This window comes from Amia ocellicauda, chromosome 3 (genome assembly GCF_036373705.1).
Source record: "Amia ocellicauda isolate fAmiCal2 chromosome 3, fAmiCal2.hap1, whole genome shotgun sequence".
Lineage (NCBI taxonomy): Eukaryota > Metazoa > Chordata > Actinopteri > Amiiformes > Amiidae > Amia > Amia ocellicauda.
The window spans coordinates 9,881,207-9,908,936 of NC_089852.1; the positions used below are offsets into that span (position 1 = coordinate 9,881,207).

At 36.7% G+C, this 27,730-nt stretch overlaps 1 protein-coding gene across 2 annotated transcripts in view; it reads left to right on the top strand.

The window, feature by feature from the left end:
• The window catches only part of cntn4 (contactin 4), a 160,836-nt gene that overhangs the window by 128,356 nt on the left and 4,750 nt on the right, over nt 1–27,730 (top strand). Inside the window, exons 12-20 of one of the 2 annotated variants that reach the window (XM_066698080.1) lie at nt 6,745–6,872; nt 19,667–19,842; nt 21,036–21,153; nt 21,799–21,957; nt 22,543–22,692; nt 23,635–23,705; nt 25,270–25,504; nt 26,376–26,491; nt 27,127–27,313. In XM_066698080.1, the coding sequence (XP_066554177.1) occupies nt 6,745–6,872; nt 19,667–19,842; nt 21,036–21,153; nt 21,799–21,957; nt 22,543–22,692; nt 23,635–23,705; nt 25,270–25,504; nt 26,376–26,491; nt 27,127–27,313 (1,340 nt within the window). Of the gene's footprint in view, nt 1–6,744; nt 6,873–19,666; nt 19,843–21,032; nt 21,154–21,798; nt 21,958–22,542; nt 22,693–23,634; nt 23,706–25,269; nt 25,505–26,375; nt 26,492–27,126; nt 27,314–27,730 lie in introns of both variants that reach the window. The other variant, XM_066698079.1, reaches the window with a different exon arrangement.

A 27,730-nucleotide genomic window follows, 5' to 3' on the forward strand; every position in this document is an offset into this window, starting at 1 on the left:
ACAATGTATTTGTGCTGGGTGTAGACGCTGAATGACTTGAATTTGGATGGTTAAATAGGTTTTCAAGCTTGCAAATAAAGGACGTAATCCGCCATGGTGGTGGTTATTATTGCCGTGTGTTTCTGGACTTCCGCTTCATGCTTGTGAATACCTACATCTAGTTACGTAATTGTTCGGTTCCCAAACTGGTGGAAATGCAAGCCGGTTCGTAAAAAGCATAGCTGGTTCCATGGCCGAGCACCAGCTCTGGCACCATGTCAGTGGAAAAGCGCTAGCAGTCCTGTCCACAATCCAAACCCATTGTTTAAAGCTAAGTCCCACTTCATTACCATAGTTCCCAATTCAGTTCTCTTTTACACTCTCTCCGCTCCTACTCCAAGGTTCGCCTCCTGCCTTCCCATCCACTGGAAGCTGCCTGTTTTTATGGAGGAGGGGAGCCAATCATTTAGGGAAGAGCAGGTCAACTGTTCCATGGTAATTCGAGGGCACTGCCTGATTGTGTTGTACAGCACGGCGTCACAATATATATATATATATATATATATAGCGCTGTCAAACTATTATTATTTTAAATCACATTTAATCTCAAGTTTTCAAGTAATCGCATATGTAATTGCATGTTAAAATGACATAAACATTTGCAGAATATATGAGTGCAATTCTCACTGAAAAAGTTGCTGCTCTATTATGATTTCTCTATCTCTAAATTAATAGGAATTAATTTGCAGATATCTCTAAATGATTTGCAGATATCTCTAAATCATTTAGAGATATCTGCAGATCATTTAGAGATATCTTTAAAAAGCACCTTATTTAGATATCTCTAAATTGTTTGCAGATATCTCTAAATAATTTAAAGATATCTTGAAATAGGGAGAGAGTACAGATGTACAGTGAGGGAAAAAAGTATTTGATCCCCTGCTGATTTTGTACGTTTGCCCACTGACAAAGAAATGATCAGTCTATCATTTTAATGGTAGGTGTATTTTAACAGTGAGAGACAGAATAACAACAAAAAAATCCAGAAAAACGCATTTCAAAAAAGTTATAAATTGATTTGCATGTTAATGAGGGAAATAAGTATTTGATCCCCTATCAATCAGCAAGATTTCTGGCTCCCAGGTGTCTCTTAAAGGGAGTGCTCCTAATCTCAGCTCGTTACCTGTATAAAAGACACCTGTCCACAGAAGCAATCAATCAATCAGATTCCAAACTCTCCACCATGGCCAAGACCAAAGTGCTGTCCAAGGATGTCAGGGACTAGATTGTAGACCTACACAAGGCTGGAATGGGCTACAAGACCATCGCCAAGCAACTTGGTGAGAAGGTGACAACAGTTGGTGTGATTATTCGCAAATGTCAGTCTCCCTCGGTCTGGGGCTCCATGCAAGATCTCACCTGGTGGAGTTTCAATGATCATGAGAACGGTGAGGAATCAGCCCAGAACTACACGGGAGGATCTTGTTAATGATCTCAAGGCAGCTGGGACCATAGTCACCAAGAAAACAATTGGTAACACACTACGCCGTGAAGGACTGAAATCCTGCAGCGCCCGCAAGGTCCCCCTGCCCTGATTTTTTTGTTGTTATTCTGTCTCTCACTGTTAAAATACACCTACCATTAAAATTATAGACTGATAATTTCTTTGTCAGTGGGCAAACGTACGAAATCAGCAGGGGATCAAATACTTTTTCCCCTCACTGTATAAGGGGTAGAGCTGCCGAGTTGTGGACTGGATGCTGCTAAGCTTTAAATTAATCACGTGAATTAACGTCTTAACACTGACGGCACTGATATATATATATAAAAATTAAGATGAAATACACGATTTCTGATAACATGAAGTTCATAGCCTTCAAAAATTCAATTCAATTAAAACTTAAATTCATTACGCATTTGGCTTACACTTTTATTTCAGCTTTGCATAGCCTTGTGTGATTCTGCCTCGAAGAGAGTGGCACTGTCTTCTGCACTTCATATCACCTTTAAAATATTTATGCTCCTTCCCCTGTACTCTGTGATAGAATGACCAAGGAAGATAAGTCCAAGTGGGTGAATGAACATGTCCATCAAATGCATGCATCAAGATCGCTCGGAACTCAGTAACACTTCATTATTTTTCTTGTACATACTATGATTTGGTATCATACCCTGTGGTCCACCTATTCTTGCATTGCCAGACTTGTACTGTTAAATTGTATAAAGAATATACTACTATTGCTAATGTCAAAACACATCTTACACTTTTACACTTATAATCGAAAGCATGCACATTGATTTCTTAAGTTGATGCATAACAAAAATGTAAATTTCCCCTGTCTAATCAAGTGGAATCAAGTTTAGTTTTTGAAACAATATTTAACACATCTCATAAGTGGCCGTGCTTAAAGTTCAGTCTTGCATGACGACTTATGTGAGGTTTATGTGAGGATTTTACAGGCAGTTATAGTAAATGTGGGAAAAATCTTAGTGAAGGCGGATCCAGCAGACCTGGGTGTGTGTGCTGTCAAGGATGATGTAGCTGTAAGCCCACAACATCTTTATTAAAAAAAATAACACCTTCCCCTGTTGTCTTCATGATATGACAGAATATATTTACCTTTTTCATAAGAAACATTAGCTCCCAACATAATCAGTGCTGTGACTCATTTTCAAAAGAGCTCCCGATGTTTTATTCTTAGATGTCTTGTTTGTTTGTTTCTGTTGCTTTGTCTTCTCTTCACAGTTTTTCTGTTAAAGTTGCAGAGAGCTTTATGTAAAGGTGTATGTCTACCATCTGCAACATCATTTATTTTTTCCTTCTCCTAGAATAAACTGTGATATGCGTCATTAGTGATTATTTGTTGCTCATTTTTCTAAGATTATTTTCAGGCTACCTACTGCTTCTGTAAAGACTTCCTGAAGCTTATTTTGAATTGTGCCATGCCTTTTTGACCATTAATACAGCATTACCATGGTGTATCTGCAAAAGACTAAGCAGAAATGGCAACAGAGAAGTCAATGGAGTATATATAATAGGATATTCAACAAGTAAGAGATTAAAAAAAATAGGAAAATGTACATGAGATGAACTACCCATTCCAGCAGTTTTATAATGCTCTGAAGGATTTACCTGAGATTGCAGCGGAGATTAAGCAGTAATGAGCCCATGCAAAATAAGAAGGCATATTCTCCCACAAATGGAGATTAATCCTTCATATGTAAAGGTTCTGGTGTGATAATATTTCCAAAGAAGTGAGTATTATGGATTTATGCTTTTCATCCTTTGGGTGTTTAATAGATGTAGTTGCCTCAAAGAGAGGTTTATTTTGTATATGTTGTTACTAATTTACATAGAGTGTTTAAACCACACTGCCAAGAGACGCATGATCACTCTACTGGAAGTGTTCTATCTGATGCCGGAAAGGGAAGTCATTAACAATTTTAATATATATAATGAATATAGCATATTTCTTACATTTTCTGTTAAAGAAAAGCCTTTTTCATTCTATGTATGTACCTCCATTAAAAATGGAAAATAAAACACTTGATATTCATGGAAACCCAAGTAGTAATTTGATTGGGATTTCTTGATGTCCTAATAGATTTTATTCTGCCTGTGTCTGCCTGTTAACCTTACTCCTTTTTTCACCTCTTCTTGTGAGGAAATGCCACCTAATTTGATGTAGCAGAAATCTGTCAGAGTAGTAATTTCACATGAATTATTAATACAAAAATATAGAGCAACTCTTTCTGGTAACATTTTCAGATTTGCAATTTTTGTGATAAATCAGCTGTGAAAAAAATGGTGGCGTGTGCACGACCTGTTTGTATCAAGGGAAACGCAACGATATTTGTTCTCAGAAACCTGATTTAAAAAATAAATAATATACTGATTAAGCCGATAATGCATGCAGAATTTCTGTCACTCAACACACAATCTGCAATCTGTGTATTTTGAATACTAGACATCTGTGACTAATAGCTTTGCATTTGTATTCCAAATAAAAAGTATGTTGCAGCTGAAAACATTAAACTTTTCATCAGTTGTCTCCAATTAGAGTAATTTGTAAATACAATTTTTTAATCATCATTTGCACCCTTTATAATATTTGAAATAAGTGAAAATGTTTACTTATTCATTTTTAAATACTCCGTTGAGCAAAAGACTCTCTTTGAATATTTACAGCTCACACATTCAGCATAGCCCTTCAGATTATAAAATTCAGTCTTTTTTTCCCCCTTATTTTCAAAGTCAGAATATCAATTATTATTCATCAAGATGCAGTGAGCAGTTCAGGGTCATTGTCCTTTTACAATACCAGTGACCATTTTGTAAGAGCTACAAAACTGACTGACACTGTCATATTCCTTCTATCTGCATACTTAGCAGGACATGAAACATTTTCAGTAAGCTGTTCAACAGAGACCTCAAACGGCTTTAAATATGCAACTTACAAGAAAACAAAAAATAATGTCATATACAATACCATTACGAAACCATCTGGTCAATATGCAATATACTGTGTAGCAGATTACATATATAATTTGACCCTTGTATAAACTGCATAAACAGCAACTCAGACTAGTGGAAGGCTTCTAAAAGTCAGATCTTTAAAGTGAAATGTACTGACATTTAATTGTTCTTTAAAGGGCATTCCTATTTCTTTCAGGGATGTGTTCATGACTTATTTGTTAGTTTCACTTTCTGATTTAATGTTGTGTTTTTTCCAGAGAAGTGCTAATAAACAATTGGTAGGAAAAAATATTGGTGGTTTCAAACACTGTCAGAATGATTTTTCCTACTAACATCTTAAAAAAATAATAATAAAAAACTCCTTCAGTGAGATTGTCAATCATTCCTGTACTCCACAAGTGAATTGACTAGTACATTAGCCCACTATCCTACTTAAGACCTCATGCATTACTTTCTCTGTTTCCATGGTGGGTTGATATCCACAAAATGAATAATGAGATTCATTCCTGAGGAAAACGCATGGCAAAAAATAACTTACAGGATATTTTTTTCTTTTTTTCTTTTAACGAATAGGAAACCAAACCTATCTTACACATATGGAAATTTACAGTCAATTAACCACAACCACATCTGAATGGGGCTATCACCCAAGTTTATTCCATTCCTTTTGGTCCCTAACCAGCCTGTCCCAAGACCCTACCTACTGATCCTTCCTACTGATCACTGGTTGGTTCAAACCAAAGCTTGAAATATCCAAACCTGGGAAATTAGGTCAGTACTCGAATTGTAAAGAGGTAGCAAGGGCAGCTACACAAATTACACACCAATGCAAGTCCCCAGTAACTGGTATACAAGTCATTTTCAGTTCCTTTTTTAAAAAGCAAGGCTTCCATTGAAGCACACTTGTTACTATAATAACAATCAGTTGGCAAAATCACCTTTCAGTCTGCTATTGACACCACAGATGTATCGATTTTAGAAGAGGTTTTAGTTTGTCAGGAACCCTAATGTATTACTTTCCAAAAAAAGGCTAAGAAATTATGTGACAAAATTTGCAATCTGATTATTTCCCCTTAATGGTCAACATGATTGCTTTTTGTTTGTTTTGAACTGAAATATGTACTTGTCAATGTGCTGTCATGTAAAAAAAACCTAAAACTATTGCAGCTAACTAATGGCCAAATTACTCAATCAAAGCTTTGACTCACCTGCTAATCCAAAATGGGAAATGTGTGATCATTTATTCACTTAATGGTTGGATGAAGCATTTTATTCTATTCTTTAATGGAACTAAACTACTGATTAGTGAGATTTTTCTTATGGTGGCCATTACAACGCTCATGACACCACTTTTAAAATTCACATACTGTTTCCTCAACAGAATCAAACATCATTGTGAGAGCTCAAATCTTGGTCCCCCACCTGGGATTAAGCCCAAGATCCTCCACTCCAGAGCCCTAACCACTACTTCACACTGCCGCTAAGCAATACTTACTGAATCAAGGGCAAACCATTATTGTAGAATATAATTCATCTACAGTGTAAATTAGAAGAAATGTTTAAAATCAGACATAATTCCTGAGGGGACACAGATCTAGATAAAATGTGAAATTATATTTTGCTTATTCATTTCTACAGCCGAGTTACTGACAAATATTACTGAAACGTAAAACAAAAAATGTGTGATGAAATCAATATGGAGCATCTTTTAACTTGAGTGTAAAATACTTTTTTGGCATTATTTACATTTCAGTAAAGAATACCCCTACAAATCCCGTTTCCTACCTGTCTTTTTTCCAATATATAAAAGAAAACATGTAAGGGCTTCAGAGACACACTGAGCTATCCTCTTTGACATTTCAGTTATGCATAAAACTGATGTTCAAACAATGACGGCCCACAATTCCCAAATAAAAACAGTCGGGCACATCTAAATTCTGTCACATCTAGGAAATTAGTTGCAGTGCACCTGCAAATTTTGTCCTTTTCTTTATCCTTTTCTACATAACATAATACAGATTATGATTTAATTCATTTTAGTAACCGTAGGGACTGCTATTCTCCCTTGTCTGTACTCTGGAGCCCTGTCTAACAAGGACTTTGTCTTTTAGTATTGTTGATAAATTGAGACATAAGTGTCTGAAGTTATTCCTGTACTAAAATTAAAAAAAAAAAAATGCATTGACTTCTAATTGACTTCAAAAACAAAAAGAGTTTTTCAGAAAACAGAAAACAAATTATTGTTATTTCATGCTTCAACAATGTCCTTGTATGCATTTGCCTTACAGGATTTCTGTGCTGGACAATGGAAGTCTTCGGATATTGAATGTGACTAAACCAGACAGTGGCAGTTACACGTGTGTTGCAAGAAACCAGTTTGGGGTAGCAAGCAGTACTGGAAACCTGCTGGTAAAAGGTACGTGTCCATTATGTTTTTCAAAAATGTAAAGGATAATGCTTTTTTTTTTTTCTCCCACTGTTTAACATATTAGTTTCATGACATTCAACAGCACTGCAACACATACAGTATGCATGAATGTGTTACAAGAACTGCCAACTGAATTTGTGAAGAGTGTTAAAGTATTGCCATTATAGGTACAAAATCAATGAGGTATTAAAGAATTGCAGAATAGTAAAATGTATAATACTGTCAAATTAAGACAAGTTCTTTGTTTTCCAAATTTATATGACAGTAGAATTATTTTAAAAACAACATGAAAGGCTGAATAAATGAATATTTGAATATCCTGCTCTCATTAAGCAACTTGAAATTGACGGTACTTTGTGGAAAACCATTTATTTCCTCTTTCTACAGTGCAGAAACACATACACCTCAGGAATCTGGATGCCGCCAATGTATTCAGTGTTTTAAGATACACTGGAAATATGTTAAAATACAGTATTTTTTAAATTGGATAAAAACAGGCCAACAGTGTCAGATCTTGTGTGTGTGACACCCTCTGAGACTCTGTATCACCTTTCTAGTCTGTCGCATTAGCCATGACTTATTATATTGTATTAAAAATGTATGGGCGCTCTGTAAGAGGCAGTGTTTTGGTTTGCTTTGTTCTGTGCACGGTGTGCTCTCCAGTGCCACGGCAACAGCAAGACAAGCTGGTTGCTTTTTTTGTTTTTCTGTTTTTTTTATCACCTTTTTGATCTCAGCACATAACATTGATTACAAAATGAAGGTCATAGATCAGAAGGTGTCAATTATAACCTTTTTTGTCAGCTCAGGCCATTCTCAGCAGTGTGATACTTTAACTAAATATTACGATAAAGAACCCCTGTGTCAAAAAAATAAGGTCAATCTGCTTGAAAAATCAAATAAAATAAGTGGCAAAAATAGAAAAAAACAATTCCGTTATGAATGATGTGAATTAGGTCATGCTGGGACTGAATAAGCCATTCGTGATAAACAGATATTGTTATCATTGGTGAACCCTTTACTATTGTTATATTTCAGGAAGCTCATTAACTAGCTAAATTTGTTTGTGCTTGTTCTTGCTTTCTAGCTTGCTTACATCTAAGCTATGCACAAGTTGAGTAGTTGTGGGAATAGATGGCAGTAATTTGTATTGGTCCATATCCCATCACTGTAATATTTATAACACATCATCATTGTATGGTGGCTTACACCACAGCCCTGCCTACCTCATATTTCAAACTCAAATCGTTGAACGATTGGTCGACATGGGTTTAAGTGGTGGGAGTATTTATCTCCATCTTGTGAATGAGAAACATAATAAACCCATGAACATATTAATCAATTAATATCTTTTGAATGATTCAATATTTACCAGAGGTTAACTGTTTAAACATGAAGGAATATAGTATGTAAAGTTATACAAAGTTAAATTCAATAAAAATGAATAATTCATCATTTTAGGGAGTTAATGCTTTTAGACGTTGCCTGCATAAGTGTGTGTACTTTGTTTTCAACTGTTTCTAATATACTTCAGTGTATACTGGATATCAATCTCTGCCACTGACGCTTTAATGACTGAGTGGCTTTTTGACTGTTGTCATTGATTTAATTGTGGCTTCTGTCAGTGCTGTATTACTGTTTGTTTCAGGTCTTCCTCCTCTGATTTTCTTCTGGAACCTGATACAGCTAAGTCGGTTGTCTCTCAGCCAGTGAACCTGTAAACACTGAAGTATTAATGAAAGGAAAGAAAACCTTGTTATTTAATTAAATACCCGGGAATTATTAGTAAGACCATTTCTGTTCTTCAGTTTTTTCCTTAAAGGAGTTTCCTAATACTTGTCCCTTGAAGGATTTGCTCCAACAGATTTACATTTGATAACCAGTGCGGCATACACAAATTCACGAAAGCCCTTTTTGCAATGCATGTAAAGCATGCTGGTAACGTAATTATGCACTGATCATGCATAGGCAAATAAGAGTGTAGTTTCTGGACCTTGACTGCAAAGATTGAGGCGCCTTGTCATGTTGAAGGATTATGCTTGTTTTGTTCTGCCGAATACATACATACAGTATAGAGTGAACGATAACCAAACAACCACAAATCTTTCTTGGCCCTATCAAGAAAGGTTGAAAGACATCAAAATATATTATGGCAGTGAAAACTAAATCTGAGGAAACAAGTTTTAATGTCCCTGTTTTATGATTAGATCAGCAGCATGTTTTTTGTCACCACTTAATATATTGTTTCATAAATAGTCATTTGTTTTAAAGAGGACGACGCCGTCTTGTTTATTTAAGGGTTCAATAAATTTAACTTAGCTTTCACTGCAAGTCAGTGATTTTTAAGCCCCTTCAAAAAGTCAACAATACCCTATTAAAATGCATTTTGGCTTTTCCACTCTTTTTGGAATTGCAAATCGGTTGCTATAGAAACTCTTTTTTCGATTGCTGTTTCAGGAAGGCTTCCTACTATAAAAGTTGAATTATATATACGGTTCTTTTTCTTTTTCTTGGGGGGGGTATCGTGCAACAGAATGCCTGGAAAATACTGTATTAGCGTCTTACAAGTGCTGATTACTGAAGTTGAATTTTGCAATAAGAACATTTGCCAGTAAATCACTCTAAAGCAGCATTTGTTATGATTAATATAAAGAGCTTCTTTCATTTATTATGAATGCGCTTAGGTCAGCAGTCAAGGTTGCAGAGGTAGCTCAGAATGCACCATGCCACAGTTCTGTGTGCAGCTGCCTTGTGCTAGGGTAATGGTTTGCATTCCTGTTAAATACATTTTTCACTAATTTCAGAAATGGCATGCAGTTCAGATATACAAAACTAAAAGAAGGACTTAATTGGCTGGAAGACATATGCGTCCATGTAAATGTAGAAGCAAAAATGCTGGAAAATTTCAAGCTTGGAAGCAAATTTTCAGCTACATAAAAATGAGATAATAACTCACATTTATGTTAAAGGATGATCCTTAGCAATAGATTAAGTTTAATTAAGCACAGTAGAATGTCAGGATTGTATTTATGTGTGGATGTCGTTATTTATTTATTTTAATTGTATGCAGAATAGATTTCCATGGTTCACTCATTAAGAATGTGGTGTTTTGCTGCATATGGCAGGGCTCTCCTGTCCTTGTTAGGACATTGTGGGGAAATTAAATAATTGAAAATATAAAATCTAGACTTTAGTATTAATATATAGTATTACAACAGATAATTTATGATATACCATGTTTTATATAAAATATTACTTTAAACATGTTTATAAATATTATACATTTCCTCCATATATATATATATATATATATATATATATACAGTGAGGGGAAAAAGTATTTGATCCCCTGCTGATTTTGTATGTTTGCCCACTGACAAAGAAATGATCAGTCTATCATTTTAATGGTAGGTGTATTTTAACAGTGAGAGACAGAATAACAACAAAAAAATCCAGAAAAACGCATTTCAAAAAAGTTATAAATTGATTTGCATGTTAATGAGGGAAATAAGTATTTGATCCCCTATCAATCGGCAAGATTTCTGGCTCCCAGGTGTCTTTTATACAGGTAACGAGCTGAGATTAGGAGCACTCTCTTAAAGGGAGTGCTCCTAATCTCAGCTCGTTACCTGTATAAAAGACACCTGTCCACAGAAGCAATCAATCAATCAGATTCCAAACTCTCCACCATGGCCAAGACCAAAGAGCTGTCCAAGGATGTCAGGGACAAGATTGTAGACCTAAACAAGGCTGGAATGGGCTACAAGACCATCGCCAAGCAGCTTGGTGAGAAGGTGACAACAGTTGGTGTGATTATTCGCAAATGTCAGTCTCCCTCGGTCTGGGGCTCCATGCAAGATCTCACCTCATGGAGTTTCAATGATCATGAGAACGGTGAGGAATCAGCCCAGAACTACACGGGAGGATCTTGTTAATGATCTCAAGGCAGCTGGGACCATAGTCACCAAGAAAACAATTGGTAACACACTACGCCGTGAAGGACTGAAATCCTGCAGCGCCCGCAAGGCCCCCCTGCTCAAGAAAGCACATGTACAGGCCCGTCTGAAGTTTGCCAATGAACATCTGAATGATTCAGAGGAGAACTGGGTGAAAGTGTTGTGGTCAGATGAGACCAAAATCGAGCTCTTTGGCATCAACTCAACTCGCCGTGTTTGGAGGAGGAGGAATGACCCCAAGAACACCATCCCCACCATCAAACATGGAGGTGGAAACATTATGCTTTGGGGGTGTTTTTCTGCTAAGGGGACAGGACAGCTGCACCACATCAAAGGGACGTTGCCAAGGCAACAAAGGAGTGGCTCAAGAAGAAGCACATTGAGGTCCTGGAGTAGCCTAGCCTGTCTCCAGACCTTAATCCCATAGAAACTCTGTGGAGGGAGCTGAAGGTTCGAGTTGCCAAACGTCATCCTCGAAACCTTAATGACTTGGAGAGGATCTGCAAAGAGAAGTGGGACAAAATCCCTCCTGAGATGTGTGCAAACCTGGTGGCCAACTACAGGAAACGTCTGGCCTCTGTGATTTCCAACAAGGGTTTTGCCACCAAGTACTAAGTCGAAGGGGTCAAATACTTATTTCCCTCATTAACATGCAAATCAATTTATAACTTTTTTGAAATGTGTTTTTCTGGATTTTTTTGTTGTTATTCTGTCTCTCACTGTTAAAATACACCTACCATTAAAATTATAGACTGATCATTTCTTTGTCAGTGGGCAAACGTACAAAATCAGCAGGGGATCAAATACTTTTTTCCCTCACTGTATATATATATATATATATAGTGGCAGCATAGTGGTTTAGACCTGGTGCCAGGGATCTCAGCCAGGGCTTCAGAAACAGAGGTGCAAATGTAATGGGGCTGATATGGTATATGAGCATGTTACAAGTGACATAACCGTCACAAACTATCAGTACAGTGTTAAGCCTCACACATTTGGAGACCTGGTATTTTAGCATAGCTGGCTAATAACAGTACTGGGTGGAGCTGCTGTGGTGCAGAGCGCTTGTGGTGCACAGTTCGAATCCCGAGCGGGGAGCTCCGACAGCACCAGCTACAAAGTGTGCATTTATTGTACAGCGCGTCGTGCTCTAAATAAAATAGACATATAAAAACTCCAAACAAACCCCTAGCTCATCTCGATCCTAAACTAAACACAGTTAAACAGATCCCTACCCTACACATATAACTAATGAAAAGCACAAACACAACAAACAGCAACCAGTCCAATCCCGTAATCTATAGTAAAGTTAAAAACAAAGTCCTGTCCACATTGTACTCAATACCCTTCTCTCCCTGGCTCTCCTCCTGCCTCTCCACCTCAGGAAGTGAATTGTTCCCTGTTTTATCGGGGGGGGGGCAGAATTCGAAAAGCAGCGTGTCAGTTGGTCGGTAACCCGCCCCCATCTCAGTCCGGGGAGTGCTAGAGCTCTCGTCGTGCTGCCTGGCACTGCAACACAATATTGACATATAAATATAATCCTGAGTTTGTAAAATGTTGATTTTTTTCTGCCGCGTGACATCCCTGGATGTGACAGGTTTACAGCTTTCTTCCTAATTTTAACCATTCAAATTAGATTGAATAGTTGAACATCTTTCTCTGAGGAACTTATTTCGAATCAAGTCCCTAGTGCTCCTCGGACCAATTAATTGTGTCTAGTCTGATTAGAGTTGTATAGTAATGTTAATGTAGATAAGAAGGTCCCAAGATTGGTGCTTAATAGCATCGAAGAATCCAGTCGTGCTTTGTAACCAAAATTGAGAAACTATACCTTTACTTCATCTATGCAAGCTTTTCTAAAACATACACATTTCTAACATAGGTTTTACTACAGATGTAAATCAAATGGTTTCTTTTTCATGTAAAGGTGATATATATACAAAAAATGGACACATTTGGAATTGACAGCTAATTAACTGCAAATATGGAAATAAGGTGGGCTGTAATTTGGTATTTGATACTGTAAGTGTGCAGCAGGTCAACTCATTAGCAACCAGTAGGTGGCTAAAAAAATACATTATTTACAGCAGAAGTGTTACAAGCATGAAGAGGAAATGAAGTACTTTGCTCTCAAAAATAGGTTGGCCCTTTGTTTAACTGAGCTACGAAATGGGAATTTAAAATTCAACCTTAACTGAATGTTCTTTATCTTTGCACACATAAAAAGGCCCTTTATTTCCTATTCCTGTTTGATCGGGGTTATCAATAAGTACTGCATTTACATTTTAATGCTCATGCTATTGGGTTCATTCTCAGGAGTGTTACAATTGTTACACTTTTGACATTGAAATAGTGCAGACATGCCTTTGTTTGAAGGGAACAAAATACCTCTGAGAAGAACATCTAGAGAAAAGTGTTTTATTTAGAAAATGCATATGCCTCATGGGGAGTAGCCAATTTAAATACGGTTTCTAATTATTATTATTATTATTATTATTATTATTAAGCTGTGTTGTTGTAAATAGAAATAACCCATGTTTATCTAATTTACATGATATTTGGTATCAATAATTATTCAGAATTAAACATCTCAGTATAAAAGATAGACTTCTTTAACATAAATGTTCATTGACAAATTGTAGTATAGACTTATTATATGTGTAAAGTTCAAACTGCTGGAATAGTTTTAGTCCCGAGCCAGTGGTTAGATGTAGTTTAATCTAAGGATTAAATAATATCCATAAAACATCTTAAAATAAATTGCCTGGTACTGGTTTAAAGTAATGTCAAATAAAGGAGAATACAGCTAAATGGTCTGTTGTGTACCTTAGACCTGACCTGAAGGGATCAGTCTATTCTTGTGTGAAAGCATAACTCCATCACTAAAATCAGTTAATACGGGTATTGCTGTTTGACTGATCCTGCTAACCTGAGTTGTGTTTTGGTGACGTCAGCTTCTATTCACAAGGGACTGAACCAGGATCACCAAACTCATTTTGCTATTTGAACAGAGCTAGGTTCAATCCCTGGACAACAGATCTCAAAGACCTAGTGCATTATTCAAGTCCATGTGCTGTGCTTGGCCCTGAAAAAATTGATTTTACCATATATCTGAGATATAGTAATCCAATGTAGTGAATCTGTAGGTGCAGTTTGATGTCTTGGCATATGTTCTTTAGTCTGTATGCATGCATTCCTGTGAACAGCTGCTGTTACAGTATTAAATTAGATGCTCAGGAAATTTGACAGGTAATGTTTTTTCATTGGAAAGCAAAGAACATATAGGCAATATTTTGCTATGTAAATTGTCAAATATTCTATTCCTTAAAAATGTCTGATAACATGATTACTCTGCAGTTTTAACAGACTTAGTACAGCTGCATAAAACCAGAACCATCCATGGAGAGCTTTGTCATTTATCTGAGAGCTAGCATGGTCTCTTTCATGTATATGATTGATGTCACATCTCCTCTCACATCCCCTCTCACTTCTTTTCCCTCCTATTCCCCTGCTCGCCACCAGAGGTCATCATCCCCAGAATACTGAACTCGGCTTCTGACATTCCCCAATCACCCAATTAACATTCCAAGTCACCATGTGCACTTCCTGCATCACTCTCTTTGGTTCCCACTCCCTACCTCTGTTACCTGCTTACCTTTGCCCCTGTATATACAGTGGGGAAAAAAGAATTTGATCCCCTGGTGATTTTGTACGTTTGCCCACTGACAAAGAAATGATCAGTCTATAATTTTAATGGTAGTTGTATTTTAACAGTGAGAGACAGAATAACAACAAAAAAATCCAGAAAAATGCATTTCAAAAAAGTTATACATTGTTTTGCATGTTAATGAGGGAAATAAGTATTTGACCCCTTCGACTTAGTACTTGGTGGCTAAACCCTTGTTGGCAATCACAGAGGTCAGACGTTTCTTGTAGTTGGCCACCAGGTTTGCACACATCTCAGGAGGGATTTTGTCCCACTCCTCTTTGCAGATCCTCTCTAAGTCATTAAGGTTTCGAGGCTGACATTTGGCAACTCGAACCTTCAGCTCCCTGCACAGCTTTTCTATGGGATTAAGGTCTGGAGACTGGCTAGGCCACTCCAGGACCTTAATGTGCTTCTTCTTGAGCCACTCCTTTGTTGCCTTGGCTGTGTGTTTTGGGTCATTGTCATGCTGGAATACCCATCCACGACCCATTTTCAATGCCCTGGCTGAGGGAAGGAGGTTCATACCCAAGATTTGATGGTACATGGCCCTGTCCATCGTCCCTTTGATGTGGTGCAGTTGTCCTGTCCCCTTAGCAGAAAAACACCCCCAAAGCATAATGTTTCCACCTCCATGTTTGACGGTGGGGATGGTGTTCTTGGGGTCATAGGCAGCATTCCTCCTCCTCCAAACACGGCGAGTTGATGCCAAAGAGCTTGATTTTGGTCTCATCTGACCACAACACTTTCACCCAGTACTCCTCTGAATCATTCAGATGTTCATTGGCAAACTTCAGACGGGCCTGTACATGTCCCAGACCGAGGGAGACTGACAGTTATTTTGTGTTTCTTCCATTTGCGAATAATCACACCAACTGTTGTCACCTTCTCACCAAGCTGCTTGGCGATGGTCTTGTAGCCCATTCCAGCCTTGTGTAGGTCTACAATCTTGTCCCTGACATCCTTGGACAGCTCTTTGGTCTTGGCCATGGTGGAGAGTTTGGAATCTGATTGATTGATTGCTTCTGTGGAGAGGTGTCTTTTATACAGGTAACGAGCTGAGATTAGGAGCACTCCCTTTAAGAGATTGCTCCTAATCTCAGCTCGTTACCTATATAAAAGACACCTGGGAGCCAGAAATCTTGCCGATTGATAGGGGATCAAATACTTATTTCCCTCATTAACATGCAAATCAATTTATAACTTTTTTGAAATGTGTTTTTCTTGATTTTTTTGTTGTTATTCTGTCTCTCACTGTTAAAATACACCTACCGTTAAAATACACCTACCATTAAAATGATAGACTGATCATTTCTTTGTCAGTGGGCAAACATACAAAATCAGCAGGGATCAAATACTTTTTTCCCTCACTGTATGTCCCTCAGTTTCCTTAACTTATTGCAAAGTTTTGTCTTATCTTTGATAGTCATCTCCGAGCCTTATTATTATTATTATTAACTACGTCCTTCTGTGCCTTGACTCTTGTATTCCATTTCTTTGACTGCTCTGTTTGCTCCCTCAATTGACCACTGGACTGTTTACTGAGTCTGCGCTTGTGCTCCCCTTGCCCTGTCCAGGTAACCATGACAATTGACCTACTGAGTGAGAGGGTCATCATTTTTTTTATAATGGAGGTAACAAGATATTTGACAAGATGGATATCAGTCAATGTTGCTCAAGAGCATTGAGCGGGTAGCATCTTGAACTAACTAGGGTTATCCATATAGTCTGACACAAATGATGATAGAGTGTAGTAATAAGAATCATTTTGACTGGGCCATTTTTAGACTACATGGGTCATCTACAGGAAATATGTACCAGCCTTTGTCTAAGAACAAGGAATCGGTATACTATCGTCATAGGTAGATGAAAAGGTGGGAACAGATTTTGTCAGACAGAATACATGGACATGTAGACTATATAAAGATGAACTAAGGAGTAACAAAGGTTAAGGTCAGAGATGTAAATTATTGAAGGTATAAATAATGAGATACCTTTGATTAATTCAGAATGTGTGTGTGATTATATTGTGACACGGTGTGGGACGTGTCGGCCCGGGATCGGAGAGTAAACAATTGCCTTGACAAAGGCTGTATGGAGAAAACGGAAATGAAAACCTAGCCCGAGTCAGGGCACTTACTACAAGATTTGTTTTCCCGATCAAGTCCAGAGCAAACACAAGGCAATGGATTAGGCAAAAGTGAAGTCATTAACCAGAAGAAGAGGTCGGCGATCAATGGGGGGTCATTTTCCAGTTCGGGGGCAAGTACAATGTGGGTTCTCATGCAAACAGGGTCAGTTTCCAGATTTTGTTGTCATTATTCTTCCATCTCCTTTCTCTCTCCTCTCTGCTCAAAAGCACTAATTTCACCCTCCTGCACTTCACCTCAGGTACCATGCCAGTACCAGGAACTTCCGGGTGGTTGTGCTTTATATAGAGTGGTGCTGAGGAGCTCTGGTTGCCATGGTTGCCAGCAGTATGCTTTCACGTTGGATGGGTCATAAGCGGGCAAATAGGGAGAGCATATCTGCCGTTTATACTGCCCGTCACGCATTACACCCCGCAGAGTGTAACAATATATATGTGTGTGTGCAGTGACCAAGTTTCGAATACAAAATCTCAAAGTTTTGAACTGCCTGATAGAAACCAATGGCAAATACATCACACTGCGATATTCCAAACCACACAGTAATACTACACCGGCTGTAGGATCAGGGGAAATGCAGCCTGGTGTGATGTGACTCACACTTTGCATCGGTGTGGCCAGCTATTTCAGATCTGTACAGAGCTTCACAGTGTATCTTGTGTTGCATTTGATCGCTATGGGATCTTTAATAATTTTGCTGATTTTGAATCTCCTCCCAGTGCTGATCCCTTCTATAATAACTGACAAAGGAGAACTGTCAAGGCTTCGACTTTAGATCTAAATGTGGAAAGAAAAAGTTTGGTAGAGTTCAATGCACAGTGAAACTTTCCTACAATTTGCAAAGGTTATGTATGTCAAATAATGGTTACCAATTCATTAATATAGCTTATATTGTGTATTATGTATTATAATGTCCTACATTAGTTATTTAGGGGTTACTTTAGTCTTTTAGGTGCATTATGACTGTCCATACATATGGTGATCAAATGTGACCGGATACGAAAGTCAGAATTATGGAAAGTCAGAATTATAGAATTTCTCAAGAGTTTCAAATGTCCTGATTAGTTCGATCGATCCTGACCGCACTGTATTTGTTTTCTAATTGAATCATTGTAAAATACATTATTGAAGATTGATCAGGTGTCTGTTTCCAATAATTTTGCAGTGAGGTTCCTATATTGTAAAATTAAGAGCAGAATGTTTAGCAATAAATAAATGACACATTTACACTCAAAGAACTTGCTGGAAGTATAATTTCCCTTTTCCCTTCCAAAGTACAGACACATGTTAATGTAAAAATGTCAGCATTGTCAGTTTGGAAACATTAAGCCTCATTTATTCCAGATGTCATTCAGCAAGCTGTTTTGTCCTGCAGAGCACTGCAAGAAAAATGTAAAAAATGGTGCATTCAAAAAAACTTTACATTAAATTATTAATTATAATGTCTTTTGAAGAGGCAAGGTAAACAAAGCATGTTCTGTGACTAGGTGTAAAATAATGGCTAAAGGACATCATTCAGGAAGGTGAGTCATGACCACTTTGGCCAATGATGAGGATACTGTCATTGATCAGTGGTTTGACAATGGTTGGATATGACGACGATAGATAAATCTATCTATAGATGCATAGTATACCCTATATTTGTTTCTTATTTTATATGGCCTTTTTAAATATGAATTACAGTGAAATTACTAAAGAAATACTGCTGTAATGAAGGCAGAGAGATGGCAGAATAAATGAACTGCTGAAAAACATTCCTTGTATGTGCTGTCTAAGCCAGATTTAATTGATGCTGGCAAGTGAGGAGTCATTGCCCCACCTCTTGGATCATTTTCACTCGGAGGGTGGGGGAGTACAGCCTTTAGTCTTCATCACAGATTGGCTTAGCACTTTACAGTGGAAATGGAGGTGCTGGGAGCTGCCTGTGGAGACAAGTTCATTGGCTGTGCTTTCTGAGGCCTGCAGCTTGAAGACTGGTCTGGCATATTGTCTGTTTGTCTTATAGACTCCTAACACCTGCACCATTTAATCTTAACAATAAGGGAACTCTTTGAGTTAAAAAAAAGAGAAATGCACTCAACTAAATCTACCAGACAAGAGGGCTTGTCGTCTACAATTTTTGATAAACATTTCTATTCACAGCATAACCATTGATGTATGGATTGCACAATACCACAGTGTAGTTGTACATCTTTAAGTTAACACCATAAATAATTTGATTGTTTTTATTCAGCCTTATTAGTTTGGATACAGTTTTCTTCATCTGTATTGTTCACAGTGAGGAGTCATACAGCACCACCAATAGGGGGAAGGGATCCCTGCATTATGAGAACAAAAGCATGCTCTACTAACATCTACAGCTCAGGTCACAATGGTACCTAATGTCAGGCTGAAAAGGAAAGGGCTATTATAGGGTTGTTTTCGGCACATGAAACATCAACAACGTATTCTTGCTTTAAACTTCAAAGAATCTTTTTTAAAAAGGTCAAATCCATTTTTCTTTTTTCCCCCAAAAGGCATTTAATGGTAATAGATGTAGGTTGATATCTGTGGTAACAGTGACACCTACAGTCATTATGTTTTAGATTGCTGTACTCGGAATAAATGTGCAGTGCATAATGCACACATTGTTACACGTTTTGACAGTTCAAATTTTGTGTAAGTGGAGCTAATTGCATGAAATCTTCCCCTGACACATTTGTAGCTATTTCCTTGCGCTGTGCAATGTGACATGTCTGTCTGTGTTGTTGTTTTTTTTCTCTGTAAGTGGTTTGAACACCCACATCAATGTACCTTGGGTACATGCATTCAGATCTGGCAGGGTTACTTGAATTTACATTTGAACTTCAACTGTACATTCTCACTGCCTTATTTTGATAATTGAAACATTCATATCAAGGCAGTTTTAGTGCATTTGTACATAAGGGACTCTTAAGTGAGTCTAGTTGCTGATGTATTTTGTTTGTTTTACAGATCCAACCATCATTACTGTGCCTCCTTCAAACATGGATGTAACGGTGGGAGAAAGCATTGTTTTACCCTGCCAGGTGTCACATGATCATTCCCTCGACATTAAATTTACATGGTTCTTCAATGAGCAACTTATACATTTTGGTAGCCACGGAGGTTACTTTGAAAAAGTCGGAGGTGTAAGTACATTCAATATGCTAGTATTCAGTCGAAGTTGCTTGCCTCTCTGGTTACCCTATTTCCATTATAAACCTGAAACTCTTGCCAGGTATAGGAAATAGACTTCATCCATTAAATTGATATTACCTTTTGGTTGTCAGAGCACCACACTTATTTCTACCGAAACAAGGTAATGCATAATGTATAGCAGAGAACAATTTTTACCATGTAGTAAATTACTGCTATTTTATTTATGACTCTGAATGCTGAGAAAAACTTATCAGTAAAAAGAGACAGTCCCATTGATTTTTTTTAAACAAATTCCATTTGGAAAACATCAGAAAATAAAGCAGCACATATACTTCTGCTAGATTGGTACAATAATGTTTTTTGCACCAACTGCCTTTTTGCCATTGCAGTTACATGCATTACTATAGAGGTTAAGACTGCAAAAAGAAAAAAATAAGATCATATATAATAGTACTGAAAAACACTGGAGTTGAAGGTAATTCACATTCATTTATTTAAAAAATTAGAAGGGTTTGTGGATTTGCAACTTAAATGCTCTGTCAAGTTTTTCATTGTATTTGTATTGGAGCACTTACGAATTTCAGGCAAGTTAATCATAATTAGGCTCTCTATTGCTTCAATAAATTATTGCATTTTCCCACTAACATGCTTTTATGTAATTCTTCATTGAAACCTCATGAATCCTGTTAATTGTACAACAGCCTTTGCCACTTTCAATTTATTATTGCTCTTTACTCGCCTGAGCACTGGCCTGATTAAGTGAGGAGAGAGATTGCTAACCAATATTAGAAATAGATTAATAACTCTTGATTTGAAATGCAATACTTGGTGGCAGTGTAACTGTCCTGTGAAATGTTTTAATATTTTAAATATCCACCATATACCCTGTAGCTATTTATGAAAAGCAATGAAGAAATACATCGACAGGTGATATCAATACAGTTTATTTCATTCACCTTTATAATGTTCTTTGGATGAAAGATACAATTGTTATCATTTTTTTGTATTATTGTTGCCTTTAATATTTCTGAAATTACTCTGACACTATGCCAGAATTACACATACATGAAAGGTTTCCACATCAAATATATAAAGCTCTGGACAATTTGCACGTGTCATCCCAAGTCATCCCAATATATAATTGTTTTAAAATGCTGTCATTGTTTGTTTCTAATGTTAGCAGCACTCTGCGGGCGATATTATGATCCGAAATATACAACTGAGGCATGCTGGGAAATACACCTGTGCAGTTCAGACAACCGTTGACAGCGTTTCTGTTGGGGCTGACCTTATTGTCAGAGGTATAGTGAGTTGTTTTATGTTTTAATACATGTATTGTTTAACTTTTACTGTGATTTCTGTCTTAAGCTTGCAATGTTAACTCTGTTACAATGTAGAAAAGCACATACAAAGCTGCATCTGTTTGAATTGGTGATAGACTGCATTATTTGCATAAAGCAAAATCTGTTTTATATTTTCCTTCCTAATTTTAAAGATGTATTCTGTAAGTGCTTAATGGTTTTGTGATCAAGTTAGAGAATCATATGTATCCCTAGAAAAAACAACACAAATCATAGATTTTAAGACAAAAATTTAATTAGATACATTTGTTGCATTCCAAAAATGAAATTAAAAGGTTTCAAAATATGTGTATGCATGAAAGATATTCCTTGATATACACTATCTCGTCTTACTAAGATAATACATCGATAATAAATGAATACCTATAAATACAAAGACATTCTTACGCTTACAGCCAGTTGTATGTGTTTCCTGGAAAAAGTGCTTTTATCTTTACCCAAAACCTGTTTTAAATTGTTATGATTAATAATGCAATAAAACATATTTTACCCGCTGTATACATGGGCTGAAGACATAAATGAAAAATGAGGCCACTCTTCTGTATTTTCTACAACTATTGTTAGCTTCCCGTCTCTGTGTTTTAGGTCCACCGGGTCCACCAGAGAGCATAAAAGTGGAAGAAATCACTGATACAACAGCTTTACTTTCCTGGAGGCCAGGTCTTGATAATCACAGTCCAATTACCAGTTACACTATCCAGGCAAGAACTCCATTCTCTGTGGGCTGGCAAGCTGTCACAACAGGTAGGCACTAAATTTAGAATGGCCTAAAACCAGCGTTTCCTAGATGTGACAATAAAAAAGGAAAATAATTGTCTTTTCCTCCAGTACAGTTACGGTTTAAGTTAAATCTAAAGTTTTAAATTAATTTCCAGGATGTCTACTGTATATACTGTATTCAGTTAATGTATCCATCAGCCACAATTATTCCCTTTTTAGTAAAATAATATTTAGTTTTAGTAGTAGAAAATAGTATACTTTTGCTAAATTGAAAAATTAAATAGATACATTACATGAATAAAATGTGTGTCAGCTACTCCACCCCCCATCTTGTGAAGAGGATGCAACTCATTTAAAATTGCTGTACTTTGGGCTTTGAAATCACAATGTAAGACAAATGTATAACTACCTTCAGTTTCATTTCAAATAATGTGCCTGTTTGTTGTGTCCAGTGGGCCTGTGCTATTGCAAAATGTGAGTAATGCCTGGAGCACTTTGCTTTGTTGTTTAAAGCACTTTTGTGTTTAGCTTATAAATAGTTCATGAGTTTTCAATCAAAGCCAGAAAGGTTCAGTGATATTAAGTGCATCTCTTGTGTTGTTTCCTTAGTTCCTCAAGTCACAGGAGGCCGAAAATTGAGAGCCACGGTGGTAGACCTCAGTCCGTGGGTGGAGTATGAATTCCGTGTGGTAGCCAACAATGCTATTGGGATTGGGGACCCAAGTAAACCATCAAGACAAGCAAGGACTAAAGAAACCTGTATGTCTTTGATTATTACTCAGTATTAATATAATTGTGGGTTCAATATACAACATTATTGACCATTATCACTACTTAATTACAACCACACATTATAGATAAGGCTACCTATTTTCAATGTTTTGTTGTCACTACCTGTCCCTAAAGTTGTGATTATCATTGTGTATCCTTGTCCATTTTCCAATCTGATGACAGATCACACATTTATTAATAATTATGCACCTGTCAGGGTAATTTACTGGAGTGTATGACAGTGTGTAATTCTGCTCATTTTAAGAGAGATTTGTTGAGAGAAATTTGCATTAGGTGAGTTGTTTTTAAAAATACAATACTTGCAAGCTTTGTGCTTAATGAGACATTTTTTTTCAATTGAAAAATAATGTGAGGGCACACTCACTGGCCTAGTTAATTACTTTGCATCATTTCATTGCATCTTAATAGAAAGCAATTTTTAATAACTGTGTCATTTGTCATCAGATCTCTTTGATTAAATTGAGACGCAGACATGGATTATCAAACAATAATTACAGCTTTAAAGGTAGTGACAGCTGCAATAAACGTTGAACGTAGGCAGCCCTAATTATAGACCAAAGGATCATAAATTAACATACTTTAATGCATGATGAGAAAATACAAGACCCATTATGGGAAACTCCTCAGAACCTACATGTACTTTGAACGGCTGCTCAGAGGTGTCCAGAAGAAGTGCTCAATTGTCATTCTACATTATGGTCTGAATTATTTAGCGAAAAGAAGAAGAGATTTGCTACTTAAATCTGTTAACAGCCCAAAACAGCTGGAATTGAGATTAAGCACTATTCACTGTTATTCATACTAGTCTTTAAGCCTACTATAAATTCATCAACTTTTTTTTTAAATGAGAAAGAAAAAGAATTCAGCAGAGTTTAACAGAGGATTAAAAATAGTCTTCTCTTCTTCCAGTTCCGAAGGTCACCCCTGCTAATGTAAGTGGAGGTGGCGGCAGTCGCTCTGAATTAGTGATCACTTGGGAGGTAAGCAGACCACGGTATTATACTGTTACCCTTTGAATAAAAGCTAGACCCCATTATTCTCTATAGATCTAGGCTTTTGTTGGATTAATAACAACAGCCAGACTTAATATATGGAGTTTCATTTTAAGAAAAGAGAAGCAATAAATGGTGTTATCGCCTAAGGGGAGCATAAAATGCCTTTGGGGTTTAATAATCTAATTAGACGGAATGGTTCTTCCAAAGTTACAAGCAACTTTCCAAAGATTTTTTTTTTTTTTTTTGTCTTTTCGTCTTTTTTCAGCAGCTTTAATCATTTATCATTGATGGGCCCAAAGATCATTCTACGCTTTACAGAGAGTTGTTGAAAATATTAATTTACGGCTGGACAAGGAAGATATGCCATTCTTTATGAGAAGCATTTGATTTCCTAACTGGAATATTGAGTTAAAATGTGATTCTAACAAAACAATGGATAATTGTTAATTTACCCCCGGCTTTTAGTCATTTAAACCTCTGTTTATACACAATTCATTAATACAGTTTAAACAAAGTCACTGCTAAGGTAATACCAGAACATTGTCTGTCAGCAAACATTTGTGTATGTGTGTCTATGTGCATGTTTTCATTCTTTTTTTTCTTTTTTTTCTAAACTGTCAACATTTGGCCTCTGTTGGGCCATTCAAGTCAAATCAAATCAAAGATGCTGGCAACTAGCAGGTCAGGGCAGTTTGCTGCCAAGAAAAGGATGGTGTTGTTCATTAACAGTAGATGTCACATTGGCAGGAAAATACAAGCTGGTGTCAGCACTTGGTTTTTAATCTTCATAATGAGATATGATTTATCCATTCCATGTGGATCCCTTTTTTCCAATTAGAGTTTTCTAGCAAAGATTCTAAACGCTTTTGGATTTTTAAATACAAACTCTGTCATTAACTGTGTATTTTTGCTGGATTTTAATTTAAATGTTTCTTATTATATATATACGAAACATATATATATATATATATATATATGTTTTATTATTTTTGTAATGTCCTTGTGTCCTGATAGGTAGATAAATGTTACAAAAAGATAGGTTGTCTGAAAAAGGAAGCACTGCCCAAGGAGGAGGGATTTCTGCCTACTTCTGTAGGAACCCGATCAAAAACATCACTCTATCAAACCTGTCATTGGCCCCTGCGCTCGTCATTCAGAACAGGTCCCTTCCCACTTCCTAGTGACATTTTCGATCGGGTTCCTACGGAAGTGCACAGAAACCCCTCCCCCTTGGGCAGTGCTTCTGACTTGAAAGATACCTTCAATATGTGATGACATCATCTAAATTACTATAATAGAAGCTTATGGGTTCAATTATCAGTTTTCTCATTTTGTTAGAGTTTAATCTATGCATAAAAAATAAATACTTGCGATAAATGTCAACTTTTGACTGGATTTCAGTAGTTTAAGTGGGAATGTATTAACCCTTGGGATCTGAGTTTTGCCCAACCTAAAGGTAATTTTCATAAATATTTGAAACAAAGAAAATTTGCAAAGTCTTACTTTAGAAATATGATGGTGTTATTGATTTGGACTGTTTTTCACACAGCCTGTTCCAGAAGAGCTCCAGAATGGGGAAGGATTTGGATATGTTGTGGCGTTCAGGCCATTGGGAGCCACAAGCTGGATGCAAGCAGCAGTGACTTCTGCTGACGCTTCAAGATATGTCTTCAAAAATGAAAGCATTACACCCTTTTCACCTTTCCAAGTTAAGGTGGGGGTATACAACAACAAAGGAGAAGGACCCTTTGGACCTGTGACGACTATTTATTCTGCAGAAGAAGGTAGCTAAAGCAATACATTAAAAAAGGTTACATGACAAATATCATGGTATTTAAGAAACTTTTTTTGTGTAATGATATATTTAAGACGTAGTAAGTATTTTCTAAATAAAGTATTGGTCTAAACCCAGTTCTTGCTGTGGCCACATTAATGTCAGATTTCAATCCACCTTTAATGTAATCAATTTTTCTAACCAAAACAGCTGTTTCCCTGGAGTCATTCATATAAAGACAGGTATTAATCCTACAGGAGTGTGCCTCTCGTAGGACAGGATTGATCTTTCAGGTGCCCTGATACAATCCTGCACCTTATAACACTTGCAGTTACCATATTAGTGCAGCAGACATTATTGCTAGATTCAAAATTCCAAGGCTTCTAAAATATGTAACCCATCACTGATTCATCAGTTTACAGTCTTCTGTTACACTTTGCAATGTTTCTAACATAGTTAACATAACATAAAATATTAAACTTACAGTTTGTGATGACATTCTCATTTTTTAAAACCACGCATCAGTTTTGCTTATTTGTCAGATTGATTTAATCAATGTCTTTAAATCAATGTTAAAGACACCCCATCAGGTAGAGTATCAATTTTGAGATCTTAAAAAATACTGCTTAATAATACCTCTTAAAACAGGCATGTCTGTTAGTTCCGTTCTATCAGTATTTCTTCAGTGTTTAAAGTTTTGGAAACTGCTGATTAATTTAAGTTGTTCTGGAGTACAATATTGTCTGCTATTTCCATGCACCACAGGCTGCTCCAAAATCTGAATTTATGAAATAAAAAAATAGAATGGCATTCATTATTAATTATAATTATTCATTTTATTATTAAAGTGTAATTATTTGTATAAACTTTGTTTAAACTAGAACCTGGCAGAGCACCCTCTAAGGTTAAAGTAAAGAGTCTGTCTGCTTCTGAGATTGAAGTGTCTTGGAAACCTCTCCCATGGAACACCAGTAAAAGAAGAGTTCTGGGTTATGAGGTAAAAATGTAATTGTATAATTACTTGCTCTTGTTAATGTAGTTAATTGTATTATTGAGAGTTTTCTCTGTGTTTGTGCCTGTGTAGACAGATATTCCATAAGGCTCTGATAATAATGGAATCTTATAATTGTCTACCAAAGGAACCATAATATCTCATTATTATCATTAATTAGTGGTTTATTCTGTTCATACAGCAGAAATTTGAAGTACTAGTTGATTATGTATTTTCAAGTAAGGGAGTATGTAATTTAGTAAAACTGTACAGGGTGAGTGTGTTGGCAGAAGAGAGAATAGTGCATTGCTTCAAGGGACATAATATTGAGTTTGCACTCCAGGGACTATAAGCTAGGTGTAGTAGAAGCTTACATAGCATGTTAATTGCCATTCAATGCTTCTGACTCAAGATAGAATGTGAAACTTCATAATTTTTGTAGTTAAAAAAATTCAAGTCATGAATATGACCAGAATGTATTTATTCTGTGGTTATTGTTTTCACTCATACAGAGATAATGGTAATACACATAGCATGCTGCAAGATGCTATTATATACAATAGTTGTTTTTTTCACTATGATTAATTTCAGTAATGTTAAAAAAAAAAAAAAATCTAAATATCTACTTTTTTCCCTCTTAGCTGAGATATTGGACAAAGAAAGACAAGGAGGGAACCTCAAGTATCCTAAGAACACAGGGAAATAAGACATCTGCAGTTATCCGTGGATTAAAGGGGAGCACACTGTATTATGTTACAGTGCGAGCTTACAACACTGCGGGAGTGGGGCCTTCCAGTGTGACTGTTAATGTCACGACTAAAAAACCACGTAGGTACCCTGTTTTAAAGTTCTCTTGTTCTATCCCCATCATAGTTTAAATCAGTTTTCAACCATGTCATTTCAGGAGACAGTGTCAGCTCTTCCAACTCCATATATTTTATTAGATCCCATTGCCGACCTAATTCCTCAAACCAGACTCACGTACTGATATTTTTCAAGCTTGTACTCTCTGTCTAGTCTCTTACGATTATTCACCCGGTACAATCTGGGACACCAGACACAAGCACATGACGCATGTTTCATCTTCTTTTGTTGTCTTTTTCCTTCGCACTTAAAATAAATTCAGCGGTTGCCTCTAGGTTGTTTAGGTGATGAAGATTTGAGTCCCCATGGAAATAAATCCCCCAACATGTTCTTATATACTGTATGAATTACTAACAGTGTTCAGGAATTTAATTATTCTTT